The following is an 18,746-nucleotide window of genomic DNA, read 5'->3' as shown; positions in this document are numbered from 1 at the left end:
GTTGGAATCTGTGTCACCCGTAAAACCTGGAATAATGTGAGTCTCCTCAGGCTCTATTGTACTTACAGAATGCATGGGAAACAATTCAGAAATAAGGATTTTGTCTGTCAACTTAAATACTAGAATTCTGTATTTATTACAACTAATATTAGTAGACAAATCGAGTCTGTAGCAGAGAATATTGTATGTCTATTTTTTATGCAAATAGAACTCTATTAAAAATGTGAAAAAATTATTAATTGTGGCATGGGTAAGTTTGTGACCTCTGAATGCTGTCTTAAAGGGTAACTTATTATTCAAAGTGCCTGCTGTTATCTATTTCATTTGTTCTCAGCCAGTTTTTCATTGCAGGAGGATGTTGCTGCAGACAGGAGAAAACAGACTGTTGTAGAACAAGTTATGGTGGATCAATTATGTAGGTCAATGAATTTATAATGTAAAATTTCAGTTTTCCCTACAGAAGAATTTAGATCTGTTAGTGTTTGGCTTTTCTTGCTTAAGAGCAAGAAAGTTTTGGTCATCCTGTTCCAAGTCTTATGAAGTCTTATGTAGTAGTATTATTTGCAAAAATCCTTTAAGTGAGAAGTTTTTTTAATGCAGCTTAAAATATCAGTTTAAATTGCCATGAGTATGTTATTTTTTTTCTGGAAATAATTTTTAATTTTATACTTGAACCTATTTTAAGCTCTTTACAATAGCACTTGCTCTCAAAAATAACCCTCTCTCACCTCAATAAAATATATGGATGCCTGATGTTATAAATTACAAGTTCTCAATATTTATTGTTCCTTCTAAAAATCTTAACTCTATTAATATTTATGAATAGTTTATTAATACTAACACAACAACTTTCAGTCATAAAGAAGCATTATACCAATGCTGGGCATGTAGGAAAAAAAGGCAGTATTATAAATTGAATTGATCCAGGTTGTACAGTAAGATCTCCTGCCTTCATTGCTATCCCTTTAGTTTCAAGAAAGCATTGCTTCTGTGCCGAAAGATCCCTCTATTTTAAGCATGCTTTAATAATTCAGGGCTTTATGCAAGCTGTCTGGTTATGACAATATAAGAAGATGCAAGCTAGTTTAATATAGTTTCGTGTTACTTTACACTTACTAAAAAATTATGTGTGGGTATGTCTAGATTATTTTTCATTCTGTGCATAGTTTACAATCTCTAGAGTTATCTGCACTGGTGTTCCAGCCCATCAAATCCTAAAATTTTGAGGTTGAAACGTTGTTGCACTTCATTATTTTAGTTTTCCCTTGTTTCTGTCACAATGGCAGTTTAAATGACCTATACTGTTTGAAAGTCTATTAACACTTTTACACTATTTAAAAGCTGAAATGTCAAGAAGATGGCTTGAGGGAAACAAGACTGTCATGAAACACAATGTTAAATTCCAATTTTAATCCTCATTTAGCAGGATTAAAATTATGGAACTATACAGGATAGAAACCCCCACTTTTCAGATAAGTGCTTGGCCTGTGTCATATCCCTTTAAAGCTTATTACAGAGGTGATCTTAAAAATATGCTGGTTATGTTGGAGTGTTTCTGTACTACTGATGTTGCATTAAGCATACAGCTTTGTGCATCTTGGATCATGGATGTCCATTCTGTGTTTAACCTCCTTCTCTTGCTTTGCCTTATTTTTTCCATGTATTCCTTCTCCTACTTTGAACCCTTCTGTTGACAATGTCAAAACACTATTCAGTAGTGCTGCAGCTGCATCAGGATGAAGTTTTAATTTAAAAAATCTCTCTGTTTATGTTCCAAATATAACTCTGCCAGTACTTCTAAACAAATTGGTATCAGATATCAGGATGTTAATCATAAAATATTAGTTCAAAACTGTTGCATAAATAAAGCTGTTAAAGGAAATACAAAAGTGTTTTGAATATTTTTTTTAGTAGATCAAATCTTGCAGTTAAATCAGTGTAACTGATGTGTACAATGATTTATCTGTATAGATCAGAGAGCAAGTTTAGAAAATTTTAATAGCCATGCAAAATTATTTTTTCCCTTCTCATAACCATTTCAATAGCATAACAAGAATCTCTTTTATTTGTAAAGGGTGTCTTCTTTTGCTTATTTGTTGAACTGATACAGAGAATATCAAAATGTTCAAAATACAGAGAATATCAAAATGAATCCAGTTCATCTGTTTCTTTTCTGCTTGTTGGGACTTTGAGATCCTCTCAGCTGTGTAGTTAGCACTTTGAGGGAGGAAGTGCCAATGTTTTTGTTGGATGACAGATTGGATGGGGCTCTGAGAAACCTGGTCTAATGAAAGGTGTCCTGCCCACAGCATGGGGGTTGGAACTAGATGATCTTTAAGGTCTCTTCCAACCCAAACTATTCTGAGGTGATGCCACTGGCCAGTGCTAGTAACTGATATCACTGATATTGGAAGGAGCCATGGTTAAAGAATATCACTGATGGAATATTTATGGAAATAGTAGAAATGATGAAAAACACCACAAGCCTTCTTAATACTAAGATTTATTTTATATAAAGATATATAAAATATATTTTAAATAATATGTATCTGCATGTAACATTACTGCATAGCAGTGCACTTCCAGAATATTATTGCATATATTTGATTTTGAGAAATAGACCTAATAATTTGTAAAAACAAACAAAAAATTAGGCCCACAAATTCATGCAAGGTTAATGGATAACTCCAAGATTGTATTACTGTATTAGTCTTGGGTGTTTTCTTTCCTGCATAAAAATATGTAAGACCTGAAATTCAGCCATACTAATAGTCAAAGGGCTTCTCCCTGCTCTTTGTGGTCAGGGCTGTTATAAGTGATCCAGAGCAGTCTACACGTTCTGATGCTTGCATGGCAGCCCAAGGACTTCTGGGAGTTGGGACAGCACCAATGAGTGTTAGAAAAAGGACACTCCACGAAACGAAGCAAGTTTATAAAAATAAATTTTCTGCTGTATATATATATATATATATATTTTAGCTCTGTGAATTCTGTTTGCCTTTCCAGATATTCTGGTTTTGGCTTGGATCCACCAGCTTCATATGAGGCCTTTTTTGTAGCTTTCCTGTCCTTGTTATTGCCTAAGGGGATAATAGGGATCTTCTTATGTGAATTCTCTGTGTATTATGATTGATTAATAGACTTTATAAAACCTGAGAGAACATTGTTAAGTTCATATTGATACTATTCATCACAAGGATTTGCCAGCCTTTTCCAAGTGGTTGGATGCTTCAATCCTGTCAATATCCTTTTAGAGATTCCTATCCTTTGGTGTATAAATTGCATAAATATGCATCTGTAAATGCTAATGTAGAGCTTCACAATATAATCATACTTTTCTTTCGTGTTTTGATTTCTGCTGCAATAATTAACCCTATTGGCATTTAAATGACATTCCTGGACTGTCAGCATTGAACTAGTCACTCCAAGGACTTAAATAAACCTGAGGAAACACTGTGATCCATAAAATCAAATGAATCTGCAGGTCTGAGTTTTGTTCTGTTAATTTTTCTTAACATTCAGCCAAGTATTTCTGCTTTGTGCATTTTAATATCCTGCTATAAAGTCTTTCTGATCAAATGTCATCTTTGTATTCTTATAAAGAGGAAGAAAGACAACAAAACCAGTCTCAATTTCTTACATCCATCACATAGACAAATCTCCATTTCTGGAACTAGTAATAGGGCCAATATGAAATACTTAGGTGGGTAAAAAAGCGCCAACCTGAGTATTTTTGCAAGAGAACGCATTGGTTCATGGAAGTGTGGTGAGTGGTAGAGGTAAAGGTTAATTCTTTATATAAGTGCATGTAAACAAAATTTCCCATTCATATCTATGTTCTCTGTGAATGTACTCTCATATTATATAACAGAACACTTTACAGCTCTGAGTTGCTTTCTAATGCAACTACAAAGGATCATCTCCTCAGCCAGTTGCCAAGGATACCGTATTTCATGGTTTTTGCTGTTTGGAAATGGTTGAGTTTTATGTAACATTTATCTGTGGGTATATAGGTATCATTAACATGCTGCATTATTTTCACAGAATAAGGACAAAATCAGGACTAACTGAGAACATGCTCTCCAACAAGCTATGCTTTGATAGTAGGATTATATCTAGGTAATCACAAATTTTGTGAAGCTTTTCAATGCTCTGAATTTGTGAATGAGGATTTCTCTCTCGAACTGATTAATTGCACTGAATGTTTCTGCTCCCTATGTTGAAGAAAAAAAAGTATGTGTGGCTGTCCATGTGTAGTACAATTTTTGACATGGCTAATGGATAGTGGCTTTACAATGCCATTGTACAATGTTAAGATCTGTAAGCAGTGTTATGTTACCATCATACCCATAGCTCTATTCAGGACAGTAACCACAGGGGCTGTGTAAAATAGTGCTTTTAGCTGCTGCATCTTATCTTTGATGTTGCAACTACTATAAGTAGTAATGGCATAGCAACATGTTTGTAGCTCCTTATGTATTAAATTTTAGAATATCTTTGAAACTGTTCTGATTTGAGTAGTGGTAGCATAAACATATTTTTCAGTTTTGAAAGTGATGCTTTTCTGCAGCTGTGAGCTGTATACTTGTTAGACATAGCTGAGTATTCAGCAACATACTTCAATATACCTCAATGAATGCAGTAGTCCTTGTGTACATAATCCTTTGGTTAATCAGTGAAAATTATACTGGTACACTAAAACATGAAGCCTTGAGATGTGTTTTTAGCATTATGGAGAATGGAATATTGAATTAAAATATGTGACTGGATCCACAAGTTGAATTTCATGGTGGGTTAGAGAAAATAGTCAAAGAGCTCTTTAAAAAAATAAATTTCACAGCATGCAACATTGGAAATAAAATGGATATGGAGAGCAGCCTGGAGGAGAAGAACTTGGGGGTGCTGATGGATGAGAAGCTCAGCATGATCTGGCAGTGTGTGCTTGCATCCAGGAAGCCAAGCATATCCTGGGCTGCACCAAAATAAACATGGCCAGCAGGGCTCGGGAGGGGATTCTGCTGCTCTGCTTCTTTCTTGCCAGGCCCCACCTACAGTGCTGGGTCCACTTTTGGGGTCTTCAGCATGAGAAGGAGCTGTTGGAATGATCCACAGGAAGATCACAAAAGATAATCAGATGGAGCACCTCTCTTATGAAGATAGGTTGAAAGAGTTGAATTGTCCAGTCAGGAGAAGGGAAGGCTCCAGGAAGACCTTCCTGCAGCCTTCTGGTGCCTACAGGGAGGCTGCAGGAAAGTTGGAGAGGGACTTTTTAAAGCATGCGTTCAAACTAAAAGCAGGCAGGTTTAGGTTAGATATTAGGAAGAAAGTCATTGCTGTGAGGGCGGTGAGGCACTGGAACAGATTGCACAGAGAAGCCGTGGGTGCCCCCTGTCTGCAAGTGTTCAAGGCCACACTGGATGGAGCTCTGAGCGCAGTGGTCTGGTGAAGGGGTTTTGGAACCAGATGATCTTTAAGGTCCCTTCTAACTCGAACCATTCTGTTTCCAAAATAAATGTTACTTATGTTTGGGTTGAATTGTATTTATATAGGTGAAAAACATAACGGCGCTTTTCAATTTCTCTTCTAGTAATGGTCACGATGCTTGTAGGGAGCTGATTGGATTTTTTTTTTTTTGCATGTGACAAATCCCTTACTGTGTATAAATTTCGACAGCTTGGAAAAAACAGGTAGGATGAATTACTTTTTAAAAAGGATTTAGAAAACATATTTCACTGTATCTAAGAATCTTAAATAAATTCAATTGTTTTAGTGCCAGTTTTGAATTATTTCACAGGACGACTGCCTTGCCTTTTATTCAGAAGGGAGTTTGTCAACATCAGCGTGGACAAAGAAAGGGAAAAACTTATGATTTTAGTGACTTCTACATGGTAAGTATTCTGCTGAATGTAAAACAATTTTTTTTGGGGGGGGGTAATATTTGGATGTTTGAATTGTAAATTGTGATCTAGCCTTCCGGGAAGACCAAAAGTCTTCCCCGTTTAAGTGAAATTTTTGAATAAAAGGTTTTCAGGAGTCTGGATTGTTTTGTTGCCCTACGTTTTAGAGGTTCCAAATTTAGGTTTCAGATTAAGCTGTAGTTTGTAGTTTTCCCTCTAGAGGGCACAAGACTGCTGATAGTGTGGACCTTTTGTGGACGAAATAATCCACTCGGGAAGAGGAGTCCTGAAGAGGAAGTGGACCAAACACCTTTGCAAGGTCTGGCAAAGGCTTTGCTGGTATTTTTAAGTCGAAGCAAGGATTAATTTTTTTTTTTTTGGCTGGCATTTTTAGCTCGAAGCAATGATTATATATCTTTTAAACATGAAGAAATTGCAGGTTAATTGTTTTTTAACCTACAGTTTGAAATGTAAACAACCAGCTGTTTAGAGCAAGTGTATGAAACAATGTTAAACTTTGTCTACCAGCTAATCTGATGACTGATTAAAAATCTTATTTCACCTTCTGTACTGCTGTACTTCTGTACTGGGTAAAGTGTTCATGGTTTAGAAATACTTGAGCAAGTTTTAACCAAATTCTTCACATGCTCCTGCAAATCTGAAGTTTAGAGGAAAAACCTTGTTTGTGAGAAATGTAGAAAGTAAAAGAAGCTGACATTAGTTTTTAGTGTGTTTTGTCTAATCACATACCTATCCTAACTGCTTACAGAACCACCTAAAAATAGATGAAATAGATGAGTTTATAATATGGAAGATAAAGTTACTTGTTGGAATTTTCATATTTTATTGTCATGTGTATTTTTGCAGCCTGCAGATGGAAATGTGCTCTGAATAAAGATACATCATAAAGTCATCCAGAAAATGTATTGCATTGAGTTCAGTAGGTCTTAAGAATGATGCTGTGTCTGTGAATCTCCATATCTGCAATCATGCTTTCTGGGCTGACATTAAGTTATGCAGATCTGTCAAAGTCCAAGTGGTTGAGATCCTTGCAGAGTAACAGTGTCTCTGTCTCCTCCTTCTAAATTCATGAGTTTTGGAGACTTTATAAACCAAGCCTGCCCAGATATTACAGTTAGAGCTACTGCGTTTTTTTTATTCTTCTCAGCATTCTTTGCTTTTAGTTTGCTGCTTTTCTTTCTTTCCTCCTCCCCTCTATTTACCAAATACACGACCTATTTTTAAATCATTGTGTGCTTTACCAACAGGGAGCCAATCTGACTTTCCAAAGCGTTGATCATAATCTTCCAGAAAGTGTTAAGCAGAACCCTGTCTTCACCCTTCATGTGATAAGTATTGATGAAGCAGCTATGGATTATCTAATGTAAGTGCTGCTAACTAATTTTCAAATTACTTTTCCTTCCTTAAGCAAAAAAAAAAGAAAAAAAAAAAGAAAAAAAAAAAGAGCTCCTAATACCTTATTACTTATACTGCTGAAACTAGAATCCATATTTAGGCTGTTCTAAGGAGAAATTAGTAATAGAGGATTTTGCATAGTTCAGTAACTTCCTAGAATGATAAGGAGTAATTTTATAGTAAGACTTGAAATGTGAAGCTGTTCTATTTGCTTTAAGATCACATGTTTTTATATACAAATCATATACCTCCTGTGTTTCAGGTTGTGCCCATTGCCTCGTCTTGTCAACAGGCACCACTGAGCAGAGTCTGTCTCAGTTTTCTTTACTCCTTTCTGTCATGTATTTATACATACTTGAGGGTAAGATCCCTCAAGGCTTCTTTTCTCCAGGCTAAACAGTTTCAGCTCTCCCAGCCTCTCCTCATGTATCTTATACTTTGATCCCTTCCTGATTAGGAAGAAAATTATTTTAATCTCAATTTAATATGCTCAGTATCTAAAGAGTACTTTATTAGCGGAACTTGACTATTGTTTTCTTTCTGCAAGTGTTTATGCACATGAAGATATGGTAATATTACCTCAGATATGGTAATATTCACTTAAAGTCCCTCTAGACTGAAAGCTTTGCAAAGGAGCCATAGGAAGCTAACAGTGCATAGAACAGTAAATTCAAATTTAATTGGTTCTAGAAATGTATAGTTGTATGATGCTTAGTGCTAATTGTTCCCTCTCAGCAAGGTTTCAGTGAAATAAAGCACAATATATTTTAATTTCTGATGGTTTATTTAAGACATTTTACATCTCAGAATCCTATCAGTCAAATGAACAGCTTTTTCTTTCATTTGTTGCTAATCTTATATCTGTGAAATTTGGAGTCAAACCAGTGTTTTGTCTGAATAGAAGAACCAGAAAGAAGACCTGTTCACTGGGTTGTAATTTTGGATTTTGTGCTACCTGTGGTGGAATAGATTATTTCCTTTTTTATACTCTCTCTGTATCCTTTCCCTTAGTGACTATATTTTAGTCTGTCTTTTTCTTCTGTATGACGATGTTATTGAGCTCTCTATTCCCTGGTGAAAAACTCTTGAATTGAGTCCTCTTAACCTCATTACTCTACTGAGAGAAAATCCTGTTGAGCAACAGTCCAAAAGGTCTACTGCAGGTTCCCAGGAGCAGCTATGCCCTTCTGTCACAAACCATGAATCTTTTAGTTTATATGTGTTTTAGAGGGAGTACATTGTCCTCTGCAGGTGGTTGTTGACTTTCCAGTTTAGGTGATCTGATGTAGGTAAGCTTTTATGGACTTCATAATGGAAGGTACCCAAAGTGGAGATGAAAACTCCTACTAGATAGCAGAGAGATAAGTCTTTGGCCTCAGAAAGCAGGAGGAGGAGTACGCCATGGCAAAACACTGCTGAGCAAGCAGCTCAGAGTTGACAGTAATGCTTTTCCATAATTTTAATATTCTGATTCAAATTATTGTAGGACTTTGTTGGTTTGTTGTTTTTTTTTTTTTTTTTCTTCCAGTAGGTTCTTCCACAAATTTTTTAATCAACCTTTATAGGTATTTCTGATGAAGGCTTGTGGGAAGCCCTTCTCAGAAGGAAGCTTAGCAGAAAAAATCCCACAAAATTTAACCTTAATTTCTAGATATAGTTTTGGTCTACACCTTTGCTATTTGTGTTCTAAAGGGAGCTTTGAAAAGTACTTCATGTTATTTGCCTCTTGCTCATTAAATATGGTTGCTTTAACAAACACTTCCAGTGGTATGGGATAAAGATTGAACTAAAACTTTGGAGATTTTATGCATAGGAAGAATTATCCATGAATGAATTAGTAGAGGAGATGCCAGTTAATATCATTAGAAAATAATTTCTGCATATCTGCAGCTGGTCAGCAAGGACTTCTGTGAGTGCCCTCTAAAACCCAAGCAATTGGATATTGTGCTTATAAGGGTAGTATATGAATTAAATATAAAGTTGAGTATGTTGGGATTTTTTATTACATCTGTTTTGAATATAGTCACCTTACATGTAATTTCACCAACAACATTAATTTTGACTTCTTTAGAATTTCTTCTGTGGAACTCAAGGAAGAGTGCTCCAGGCAAGTGGTTGATGACAGCAAAGTTTTCAGGAAGATTCAAGGTTTGTATCTACCAGAACCCATTTAATTTTAATTTCCATATCTCTGTCTTTACAGCTCAGAGCAATGAGTAATAGTGATGTTATGAAGATTTTATTTGTGTAAATGAAATTAAACAAAAGTTATATATTTATCAGAATATTATTAGACTCTGATACCAGCACAAATCACTCATAAGAGAGCTTTCTTCTATCTCTTCAAATAAACAGCCTGGGTAAAGATTGTGCAGAATGTGCAGAGTAATTAAGAATGTAATCAATAAAGTGTTAATCTCTGTGTTGACATAATCTTTGAAAAAATTATGAAACATAACACTGATGCTATGTCACATTGGCATTAAATTTGTTATTGTCCAAGTGTACAAACACCATCTCATTTCTTCTAATTTTGTGCTAGATGCTTCTTTTGGCCATTTTTTCTACACATTGATAAGTTGCATTTTGATATTCTCTATTATTCTGCTTTTTATAGACCATGAGTATAATTGTCTAGTGCACTCTGGAATATGTAAATAAATTCTACCATGTTCCTATCTACAGTCTTTAGAGAAAGGCATGGCTTTTTGTTGAAGATTATGGAAAGATGTTTATACAGTGTTGTGTATTATTTTTGTAACCTCGTCAACAAAAATGGTTGATCTGAGCAGCTCACAGCTTGTATAATCGCCCCTGTTTACTGTCATTATCTAAACCTGCTTTAAGTAGGCAGTCTGGTCACTAGAAACTGCTTGGACATTTACTTTTAGAAGAAAATTGTTGGAATAATAATTAGTGTTATTTTTTAATCTTCTAGTTATTTCATTTTCCCCCTTGCACAATATACACAAGCTGACTTTTCAGTTATCTGACTACAGCTAAGGTTTTCTGGTGTGGCCTGGAAGAATGTTGTGTGTGTATATGTCAAGGCACCTTTTAACAAATGTCTGAGTTGCATCACTGGAAAAAAATTCCTTCTTTCACCTTGCCCCTATTTTTCTTTAAAATTGTAGATACAAGTAATTTGAAAGTAATAGCAGGTGACTTCTGTTAACAGAGTACGCTGAGAAACTCAGACATCCCTAAGTGATTATGCTAGCTGAAGACTTTCATAAGTTTTATCATAGAAATTGTGTATAATTTGGGAATGATTTTGCCAAATTAGTCATTTTTGTTTTCGTTTCCACATGTACTTAACAAGTTTTTAGTATAAAGAAGCAACTCTGTGTCTCATAATGGAAGTTTTGTATTGTTCTGAAGTAGTTGTTCCAAAGTTACTTTGTATTTAAATCATGGCATGCAATCAGTTCTCACAGAAGTAGGCAGTTTTACAGTCTGAACATATAGAGAGCAATAGCCATTCTTTCTTTCTTTATGTGGTCTCTTTGAAAAAAGTTTATTAGATATCACTTTTTAGACACACTTTATATGATTTTCACTCAAATGTTAAATAACTGATGGTTTCCTTTTGGGCTGGCATCTTTTCATCAAAGACGAGGGAGCCCTAATGCATGAGTATGTCTTTCTAACCAGCACCATTATATGTAGACGTAGTGTTCTTTACTCCTGTATTGTCTCCATAGCAAGTGGGCAGCTTTAGGTAAATTTTATGTTCCTAATTTCTCTAAATCCTCAGGTATATTCAGAGAAACACTAAGTGAAAGAGGAGTTTGGGTTATAACAGGCTTAGGAAAGTATTTCCGACAAATAGACAAGAACAGCAATGGTTTTCTGTCTCAGACAGCCTTGAAAGAAGCTCTGAAAGTATTCTGTTTGGAAATGCCTGAAGGGGTGAGTCTAGTTGAAACGGTAAACATGGATATTATCTTTCTTTATTTATGGAATTGATTCTTTTCTTTGCTTAAATCTATAGTTTTATATCTGGTTTGTGCATGTTTTCTTTTTTTTTCTTTTTCTTTTCTCCCTTAGGGTATGTTGGCATTTTGGCATTTCTGCATTCAGTTCTATGTGAAGTTCTTAAAAATAAAAAATAATATATTTAAAAACATGGAATCTTTTTACATTATGACATGAAGAAGCAGGTGTGATTGAAACCCATTTTTTTTTCTCTTTAGGCTTTAAAAAATAATTTAGTTTATGTTCTTTACTTAGGTTTTTTCTTCGTTTTATATATTATGTTGTAAAAGTAGCTCACAACTATCAGAACTGTGAATTATGGTCATCAGTGACCACCGATGACATGGGTTATTTCTACAAATCTTTGAGTGAGTTTGGATCTAGAAGTTTGGGGGGGTTTGTGAGAACACTGTAATTTCCCATTATAGTAATTGTTCTATTTCAGGATATAGTGAAGAACTTTGGCAAAATATTTTTAAATTGCAGGACTTTGAATCCTTATGGCTTATTCTTGATGACAGAAAGAGTGGTAAGGTTGACTATGGAGAATTTACTCATGCCATATTTGGAGAAATGAATGAATATAGGAAAGCATTTGTGAGAAAAGTGAGTTTTATTGCAGATATTTTAGTTGTGAATACTTCACAGTCTAACTTTGGAGTTAGTTACTCATCATATTCTAGTTTTGTTGTTATTTCTCTTAAGTTCGGTACCTGGAAATTGACTTCCTAAAGTTTCAGATGAGTTTATTAACAGAAAGGTAAATTAGTGGACTGCACGCTGTTCCATTGTTAAATTAGTTCATTTTAAATTCTAGGATTGATTCCTTCATTATTTTGAGTTTTCATGCATATGTGCTATTCTTATCGTTCAGTCCAGTGCCTAAAGTGTCTGGCACCCTGGAACTATCTCTTCCAGAGGCTTGTTTCCTTATTTTGGCAAATGACAAATTTTGGCAAATCTACATGTGTAGACTTTCTTCCCACAGTGCCTGAAAGAGGAGGCAGTAATGCTTGTCTCCTTTGAGACCTACAGGGTCATTCTATTTGCGAGACATGTTATATGTGAAATGCCACTTGCTATTTGTCTGTAATGTAATGTGGAGCTGTTTGCAGTATCAGACACTGATAACAAACCAGCCAAAGGAGTAGCAACTGGATATCAAGATAAATGACATATACTTTCATGCTTTCAATCATGGAGGATCCGACTCTCCTAGCCTCATGTATCAAGCACATGTATTTGAGTAAGGAATGGAAATGAAAAGGAAGCTGCTGTTAGCAGTGCTGGAGAGGCTGTGTGGAAGCTTCTGTCAGAATGATGTGGAATCTTAATAATTGGAGGAGGCAGAAGGGAAGCAGCTAAACTTCTGATTCTAAGGATGAGCTAGAAATTAGGGAGAGAAGAATTTTTTTGCATTGACTAGGGAACACACCTTTGATGTGAAAACTGTTGAGGTAAAATAGTCATGAAACTGCATAATCTAGAATGATTTTCTGGTATCTAGCAACCTTAAATAAAATAGGTAAATTGACATCATCCATTGGCACAAGATCTAAAAATATTTGCTAGGTAGTTAAGTGTATTTGATCTTTTCATCTTTCCACTTTTCCCCCCCCTGACATGCTTATATGAAACTTTTTTTTTCCCCATAGGCTTATATGAAACTAGCTTTCAACAAAACTGGGAGTGTGCCTATGGAAAATGTCAGAAAATGTTACTGTGCAAAGAAACATCCTCTAGTACTGGCACATAATTCACATGAACAAACAAACAAACCCAAATCTGTAACTATGGAAGTCATCTTGTTAGCAGAGACAGCAGATCCAGAAACTGTTTGGAAATACAAACTGTTTTCATATTTACTTAGACTTGAGCTGCTAAAGGGGAACTTTCTTTATCCGAGGACTTAAAATGAGTCTCTCCAGAACATGACTATAAGTAGTAATGGCGTTCATACACACAGTTTTAATATTTATCCTTTTTCAAGCTGCTAATACTGCTGGTAAGCAGAGTAGTTCTTTTCCCTACATCTGTAAGCAGTCATTTCCTAGCTTTCATCTGTAAGTTATCAGTGGCAAATATGATATTAATAATTTTCACTTAGTAGGATACTCTTATTTTCACATTACTCTTTTCCATCAAAATATGCAAGGATTCCAACCAACACGGAATGTGCTCAGCACTTGAATAATTTATTCAGAAGGAATTCAGAAGGAATTTATTTCTGGGACAGGTTTGTCATCCTTTACAGAGGAAATGCTGGAGTTTTTGTAATTTTTTCAGGATTCTCAAAACTGTTTAAAATCTGCCATTGAGAAAATAGAAGTTTAAATATTTGTATGTCAGTTTCAAAAAACAGTACCTCCATGTACCAAACTAGTCACTGTGAAAGTCTCCATGGTGTCATGAATCTTTCTTTTTCACCTGTAGAAGAGAGGATTTTTTTAATATTGCTAGTGATTTTAATGGTAACACATGAAGTCACATGGGGGCATAGGGATACAAGATGTGATTTTTTTTTTTCCAGTGCTGTATTGACCTCTTTTATGTACTTTTTTTCTCAATGCTATGAAATAATCTTATTATCTTTATAAAATTGCAAGGACACAGAAGTAAATTGCAGAACACTTTTCAAATGCCAATTTCCATCCTAAAGTTTTCCCAGAACTTTGAAGTTTTGTTACTGTAAACATATGCTTTCTTACAAGATAACTTCAGAATTTTAGTTTACAAATGCATTATGCAGCTTTTGCAGTCATTTGAAGGAAAACATTTTCCTGATCTCATAAATCATTGCAATTGGCTGACTCCATGTTTTCTGTAGATACTTAGTTCTATCATGATGTTAAAGTAAGGTAATTTCTACAGGTGGTAATAAGTGAGCCAATGACTTAATTCTGAAATCAGAATATTGATTTGTTCTGAAAAAAGATTTGCAAGCTAAAATTTGAAAGTTTCTTGCCTGAAGCATATCAAAGGCTACATATTCACTCTTCTTTAAAATGTATTTAATAGAAAAATATACTTTCATAGGCAAAACTGCAGAAGAAATTAAATTGTCATTTCTAGAAGCATTAGGAGAGTCCTGCAGCAACCCCAATGAAGTGTCCTACGCTGAGTTTGAAGATTACTGTGAAGAATTAAGTTTCAGAATCGTGGGTTATGATGATTTTGTTAATATCTTAAGGAATTCATGGAGAATTTAGAGTGGAAGATGGCAAAAAAGAAGGGACATTTTCTAAACAAGTAGTGACTAAATAAGAGAGGATTTAGTCTTGATGTGCATTACTTTATAATTACTGTCTTAAACTGATTTCAAGGACAGAAAACTTTAGATGCTTTTAGAATAATATGTGGCAAATTTCATGGAGTGTCTGTTGAGTTATGCTAGCCACTCTTCTAATAAAAATGCTGTTTTTATGTCTTTTCACCAGAAATTATTAAGGCTGTTTCCCATACCAAAAGCCATAATTTTTTAATATTAAAATAAAGTGTCCTATATTAAAATAAGAGGGAATTAGAATACTAAAATGCCTGAAAGGCATTTTATATTTGCCATATGTGCAAGAGAAAATTTTGTTTTATGATGCATTGTGAAAAGCTTCAGATTTGACTGCATAAATGTGCATGGTAGCTTTTCTTCAGAAATTTTCTTATTCTTGTCTCACTTATTTTTTCTTATGCTGGTACTTAGCTTGAAAGAGAGCAGGTCATTGTTTTCCAGTTTTGAGGATGTCTGCTGTACTGAAAGTGCAGAGAAGTTCACAGCATTTAGCCCCTTGTCCTGTGCACTGTCTTGACTGCTGATCTTGCTTTGTCATTTTGGTCAGGCATCCGAAGTTGACCATTGAATCTCAAAGGTTTTAGTAATCACACATCTATTGTGTAATGCAAATCTTCCTTTCCTGTATTTTGCTAAGTAGTTTTCACACCAAATAAGTTATATTTAAATATCTGTTTTCTTTATATTGCTGGAATTTTTTAACTAAAACATAGCAACTATATATTTTGTCAAACTGATATGTAGCATTTCCTATCTCCTCTGAAAGTATAAAACAGAAAAGTACAAAAAAAAAAAAGGCCCAAAACAGCCACCTCTGCCACCACAAAAATTAAATTAAAATATTCTTTGCTATTTCAAATGTTCTGACAGGTATGCTTTTCAATGTAATACATCTTGCTAATTCTGTAAAATTCTTTGTGTTAAGAAATAAAAATATATAGTTAATGAAAGAGAGACTTTGGTTTTGATAGACCTGTCACTGAAATTACCTGTATGTTGAACTGCCTTTCTTAGGCCAATGCAATTAAAATCTATAACTTTCCTCTAAGCTTGTCTGCCTGGTTTTAAATTAATAGTCTATAGTTAAAAGAATCTTTCTCTGTTACAGATTTTGTGTTTCACAGGAATTAAAGGGCAGTGCTGGAATGGATGCTGAAATGAGGAACTTTGGTCCACTGTGGCTGACTAGCAAAGTCTAGATATAGTACTTCCTTGTTCTAATAACTTGTGTGTTTTTATGTCGGGATTGTTTGACCGTGGCCTCAAATGTAACAAGTATTGGAGGTTCTACTCTAAATCCTCAAGTGAGGGATTTTGGGGGGGGTTCTTTTGGGGCTGGAAAAGTCTGCATGTGTTTTTTTACAGGGAAAGGCAGATTTTTGTCAATGTGTATTCTAAGAAATAATTCTGACTCAATATGATTTACTTGTTCCCCATTCCTGCTGGAATTTCTCTCACTGGAAAGCTTTTGTTAATTACTGTTCTTGGAACTGGTGATTCTGAGAAGGGCAGGTGATTTTGAGAAGGGCAGGTAATTCGGAGAAGGTGAGCTTTAGCTGATTGTAGGGGATTCTGCTCGTTAATGTGTCCATTCAAATAGCTGAAAAAATATCAAGTTGTATTTTTGTTAGTTTTTGAAAGAATCATGTGCGCCATGTAGACTTTTTCACGTAGGGGAATTGTACCAACAATTTAATGAACGAAAGTGATTGTGAAATGAGATATTGATATATTTCTTTATGCAATGTTTAATTTTATTGTGAAGCTTTTAGGAAAATTGTTCTACATTTTCCTATTGAATGGAAAAATTCAAGACAAATAGATGTAAACTAAGTGAGTCTGCTTGTCAGAAGCTGTATAGGTCATATCTGCCACAAATTTATTTTGTTGTTATCATGGAAATGAGGTGCTGTTATAAAAACATTGCTTTGGTAGTCCTGCATTTTTTTTTTTTAATCTGAAGACAGATCCCTAACAGGATAATCTAAGATAAATTCTAGAGGTCAAAATTTTCTTGAAAATGAAAGCAGTACTGTGATAATTACGTGAAACCTGCTGTCTATGTAATTTCTATTAACTACAAGGTCATTTACACAGGTCCTGCTTGACTAACTTGATCTCCTTTTATGATCAAGTGACTTGCCTTGTGGATGAGGGAAAGGCTTTGGGAGTTGTCTATCTGGACCTCACTAAAGCCTCTGACACCATTTCCCACAGCATTCTCCTGGAGAAACTGGCTGCTCATGGTTTGGACAGATGCACTGTTGTCTGGGTCCAGGAGGGTGGTGGTGAATGGAGCTACATCCAGCTGGTGACCGGTCACTGGTGGTTTCCCCTGGGGCTCAGTAGTAGGGATAGTCCTGATTAATACCTTTATTGATGATTTGTATGAGAGAATCAAGTGCCCCTTGGTAAGTTTGCAGACTGTGTGGGAGTATTGATCTGCTGGAGGGTAGGAAGGCTCTGCAGAGGGATCCGGGCTGGATCAGTAGGCTGAGGCCAATTGTATGAGGTCTTACATTTGGGCAACAAGGCCAAATGCCAAGTCCTACACTTGGGTCACAACAACTCCATGCAGCACTTCAAGCTGGGGACAGAGTGGCTGGAAAGTGGCCGGGTGGAAAAGGACCTGGGGAGCTTGATGGCAGCAACCAAACCTGAACCAGCGTGTGCTCAGGTGGCCAAGAAGGCCAGTGGCCTCATGGCCTGTGTCAGCAATAGTGTAGTCAGCAGGCCCTGAGCAGTGACTGTTCACCTGTACTGGGCACTGGTGAGGCCACACATCACCAGTTCTGGGCCCCTCTCTACAAGGACATTGAGGGGCTGGAGTTTGTCCAGAGATGGGAAACAGAGCTGCTGAAGGGTCTAGAGAGTCAGTTATATGAGGGGCAGCTGAGGGAGCTAGGGTTCTTTAGTGCAGAGAAAACGAGGCTCAGAAAAGACCTTATTGCTCTCTATAACCACATGAAAGGAGGCTGTAGCCAGGTGGGGATTGGCCTCTTCTCCCAGGTAACCAGTAACAAGAGGAAATGGCCTCAAGCTGCAATGAGGGAAGGTTAAGATTGGACATCAGAAAAAAAAAATCACTGAAAGGGTGATTAAGCATTGGAACAGGCTACCCAGAGAGTCTTCATCCCCAAGAAATGACTTAGTGCATGGTGGCATTTGGTCAAAAGTTGGACTCTGTGATCTTGAAGGTCTTTTCCAACCTTACTGATTCTGTCATCAGTTGTTGCCTCATCAGATCTTGATATCTATGGTGAATTTTTAATGGCATTCACAAAAGTCACTTTTATCTGCTCCCAGTTTCTCATTGTCTAAACTTCAGATGGTATAAAAGAATTCAAACCAAATTCTTCCTAAGGTTTGCCCACCATGCTTACTGTGAATAGAAAGACAGTAACTATTCGGACCAAGGTCTGTGGTATCTGATTTTTCATTAAGAGTTGTCTCAATGGCCTGATTAATTTTGCTCTGACATGCTCTTATTTACTTGTGAACATTTAATGAACGTGAATCCTTTTATTTCATCAATGCTTTGTAGCTTTAAAACCATCTGGAAATGTCTACTGGGTTTACTGCCTTTAAATGTATTTCAAACAAAACTTCCTACATTTGCTATCTTTTAAAGAATTGCCTATGTTTTGCAAATTAGAGTGTGTTCTTAGTTAAAGTGGAGTTCTCAAAGAAGATTCTTCACTGAAACTCACTGCTGAAAAAACTAGTTGTCTTCATGCCACCATAATTTACACTTATGCTAAAAAGTTTTAGGAATTTGCTGTAATTGAGAACATTAGAAGTGAATTATGGTGTGAATGTATTTTGTCCTATAAGATGTCCAGGCTCCCAGAGGACAAGTAGAAATTAGTTAAGTGATTTAACTCCTTATTCTTAAGGTCTGTACTTCATGAAATGAATGTGCACTGACACTGTAAGCTGGAATGTTTAAAAGTGCTTTGAAAAATTGAAGCACAGGCACACAGAGCAAACCTTCAGTAGCTTCACTTTGTCTGCCAATGGAAATAGAGCATCCTCACCAGGGATGGCTTTGTTGCTGAGAGGAGGCATTTTTAATGATTCACACTCAAAAACTCATTTCTGTAAGTTACTGCAAAGTGATCAAATTGTGTGCATCTTTGTGGCCAGAACAACAAAAAGATTAAAAATGT

At 35.8% G+C, this 18,746-nt stretch overlaps 1 protein-coding gene across 1 annotated transcript in view; it reads left to right on the top strand.

Moving 5' to 3' along the window:
- The window catches only part of CAPS2 (calcyphosine 2), a 28,364-nt gene extending 13,864 nt beyond the window's left edge, over nucleotides 1-14,500 (top strand). Inside the window, 13 exon segments of the mRNA XM_066184587.1 lie at nucleotides 352-419; nucleotides 2,805-2,924; nucleotides 4,045-4,119; nucleotides 5,588-5,624; nucleotides 5,626-5,687; nucleotides 5,795-5,888; nucleotides 7,166-7,281; nucleotides 9,385-9,461; nucleotides 11,071-11,225; nucleotides 11,778-11,897; nucleotides 12,947-13,033; nucleotides 14,150-14,162; nucleotides 14,328-14,500. Coding sequence (XP_066040684.1) covers nucleotides 352-419; nucleotides 2,805-2,924; nucleotides 4,045-4,119; nucleotides 5,588-5,624; nucleotides 5,626-5,687; nucleotides 5,795-5,888; nucleotides 7,166-7,281; nucleotides 9,385-9,461; nucleotides 11,071-11,225; nucleotides 11,778-11,897; nucleotides 12,947-13,033; nucleotides 14,150-14,162; nucleotides 14,328-14,500 — 1,197 coding nt within the window.
- The last annotated feature ends 4,246 nt before the right edge of the window (nucleotides 14,501-18,746 follow it).

Source organism: Chamaea fasciata, unplaced genomic scaffold (genome assembly GCF_029207755.1).
Source record: "Chamaea fasciata isolate MVZ Bird 193981 ecotype frontalis unplaced genomic scaffold, bChaFas1.0.hap1 SCAF_5, whole genome shotgun sequence".
Taxonomy (NCBI): Eukaryota; Metazoa; Chordata; class Aves; order Passeriformes; family Sylviidae; genus Chamaea; species Chamaea fasciata.
The sequence above is the reverse complement of the archived record's forward strand: the minus strand, read 5'-3'. Positions and strand labels throughout refer to the sequence as shown.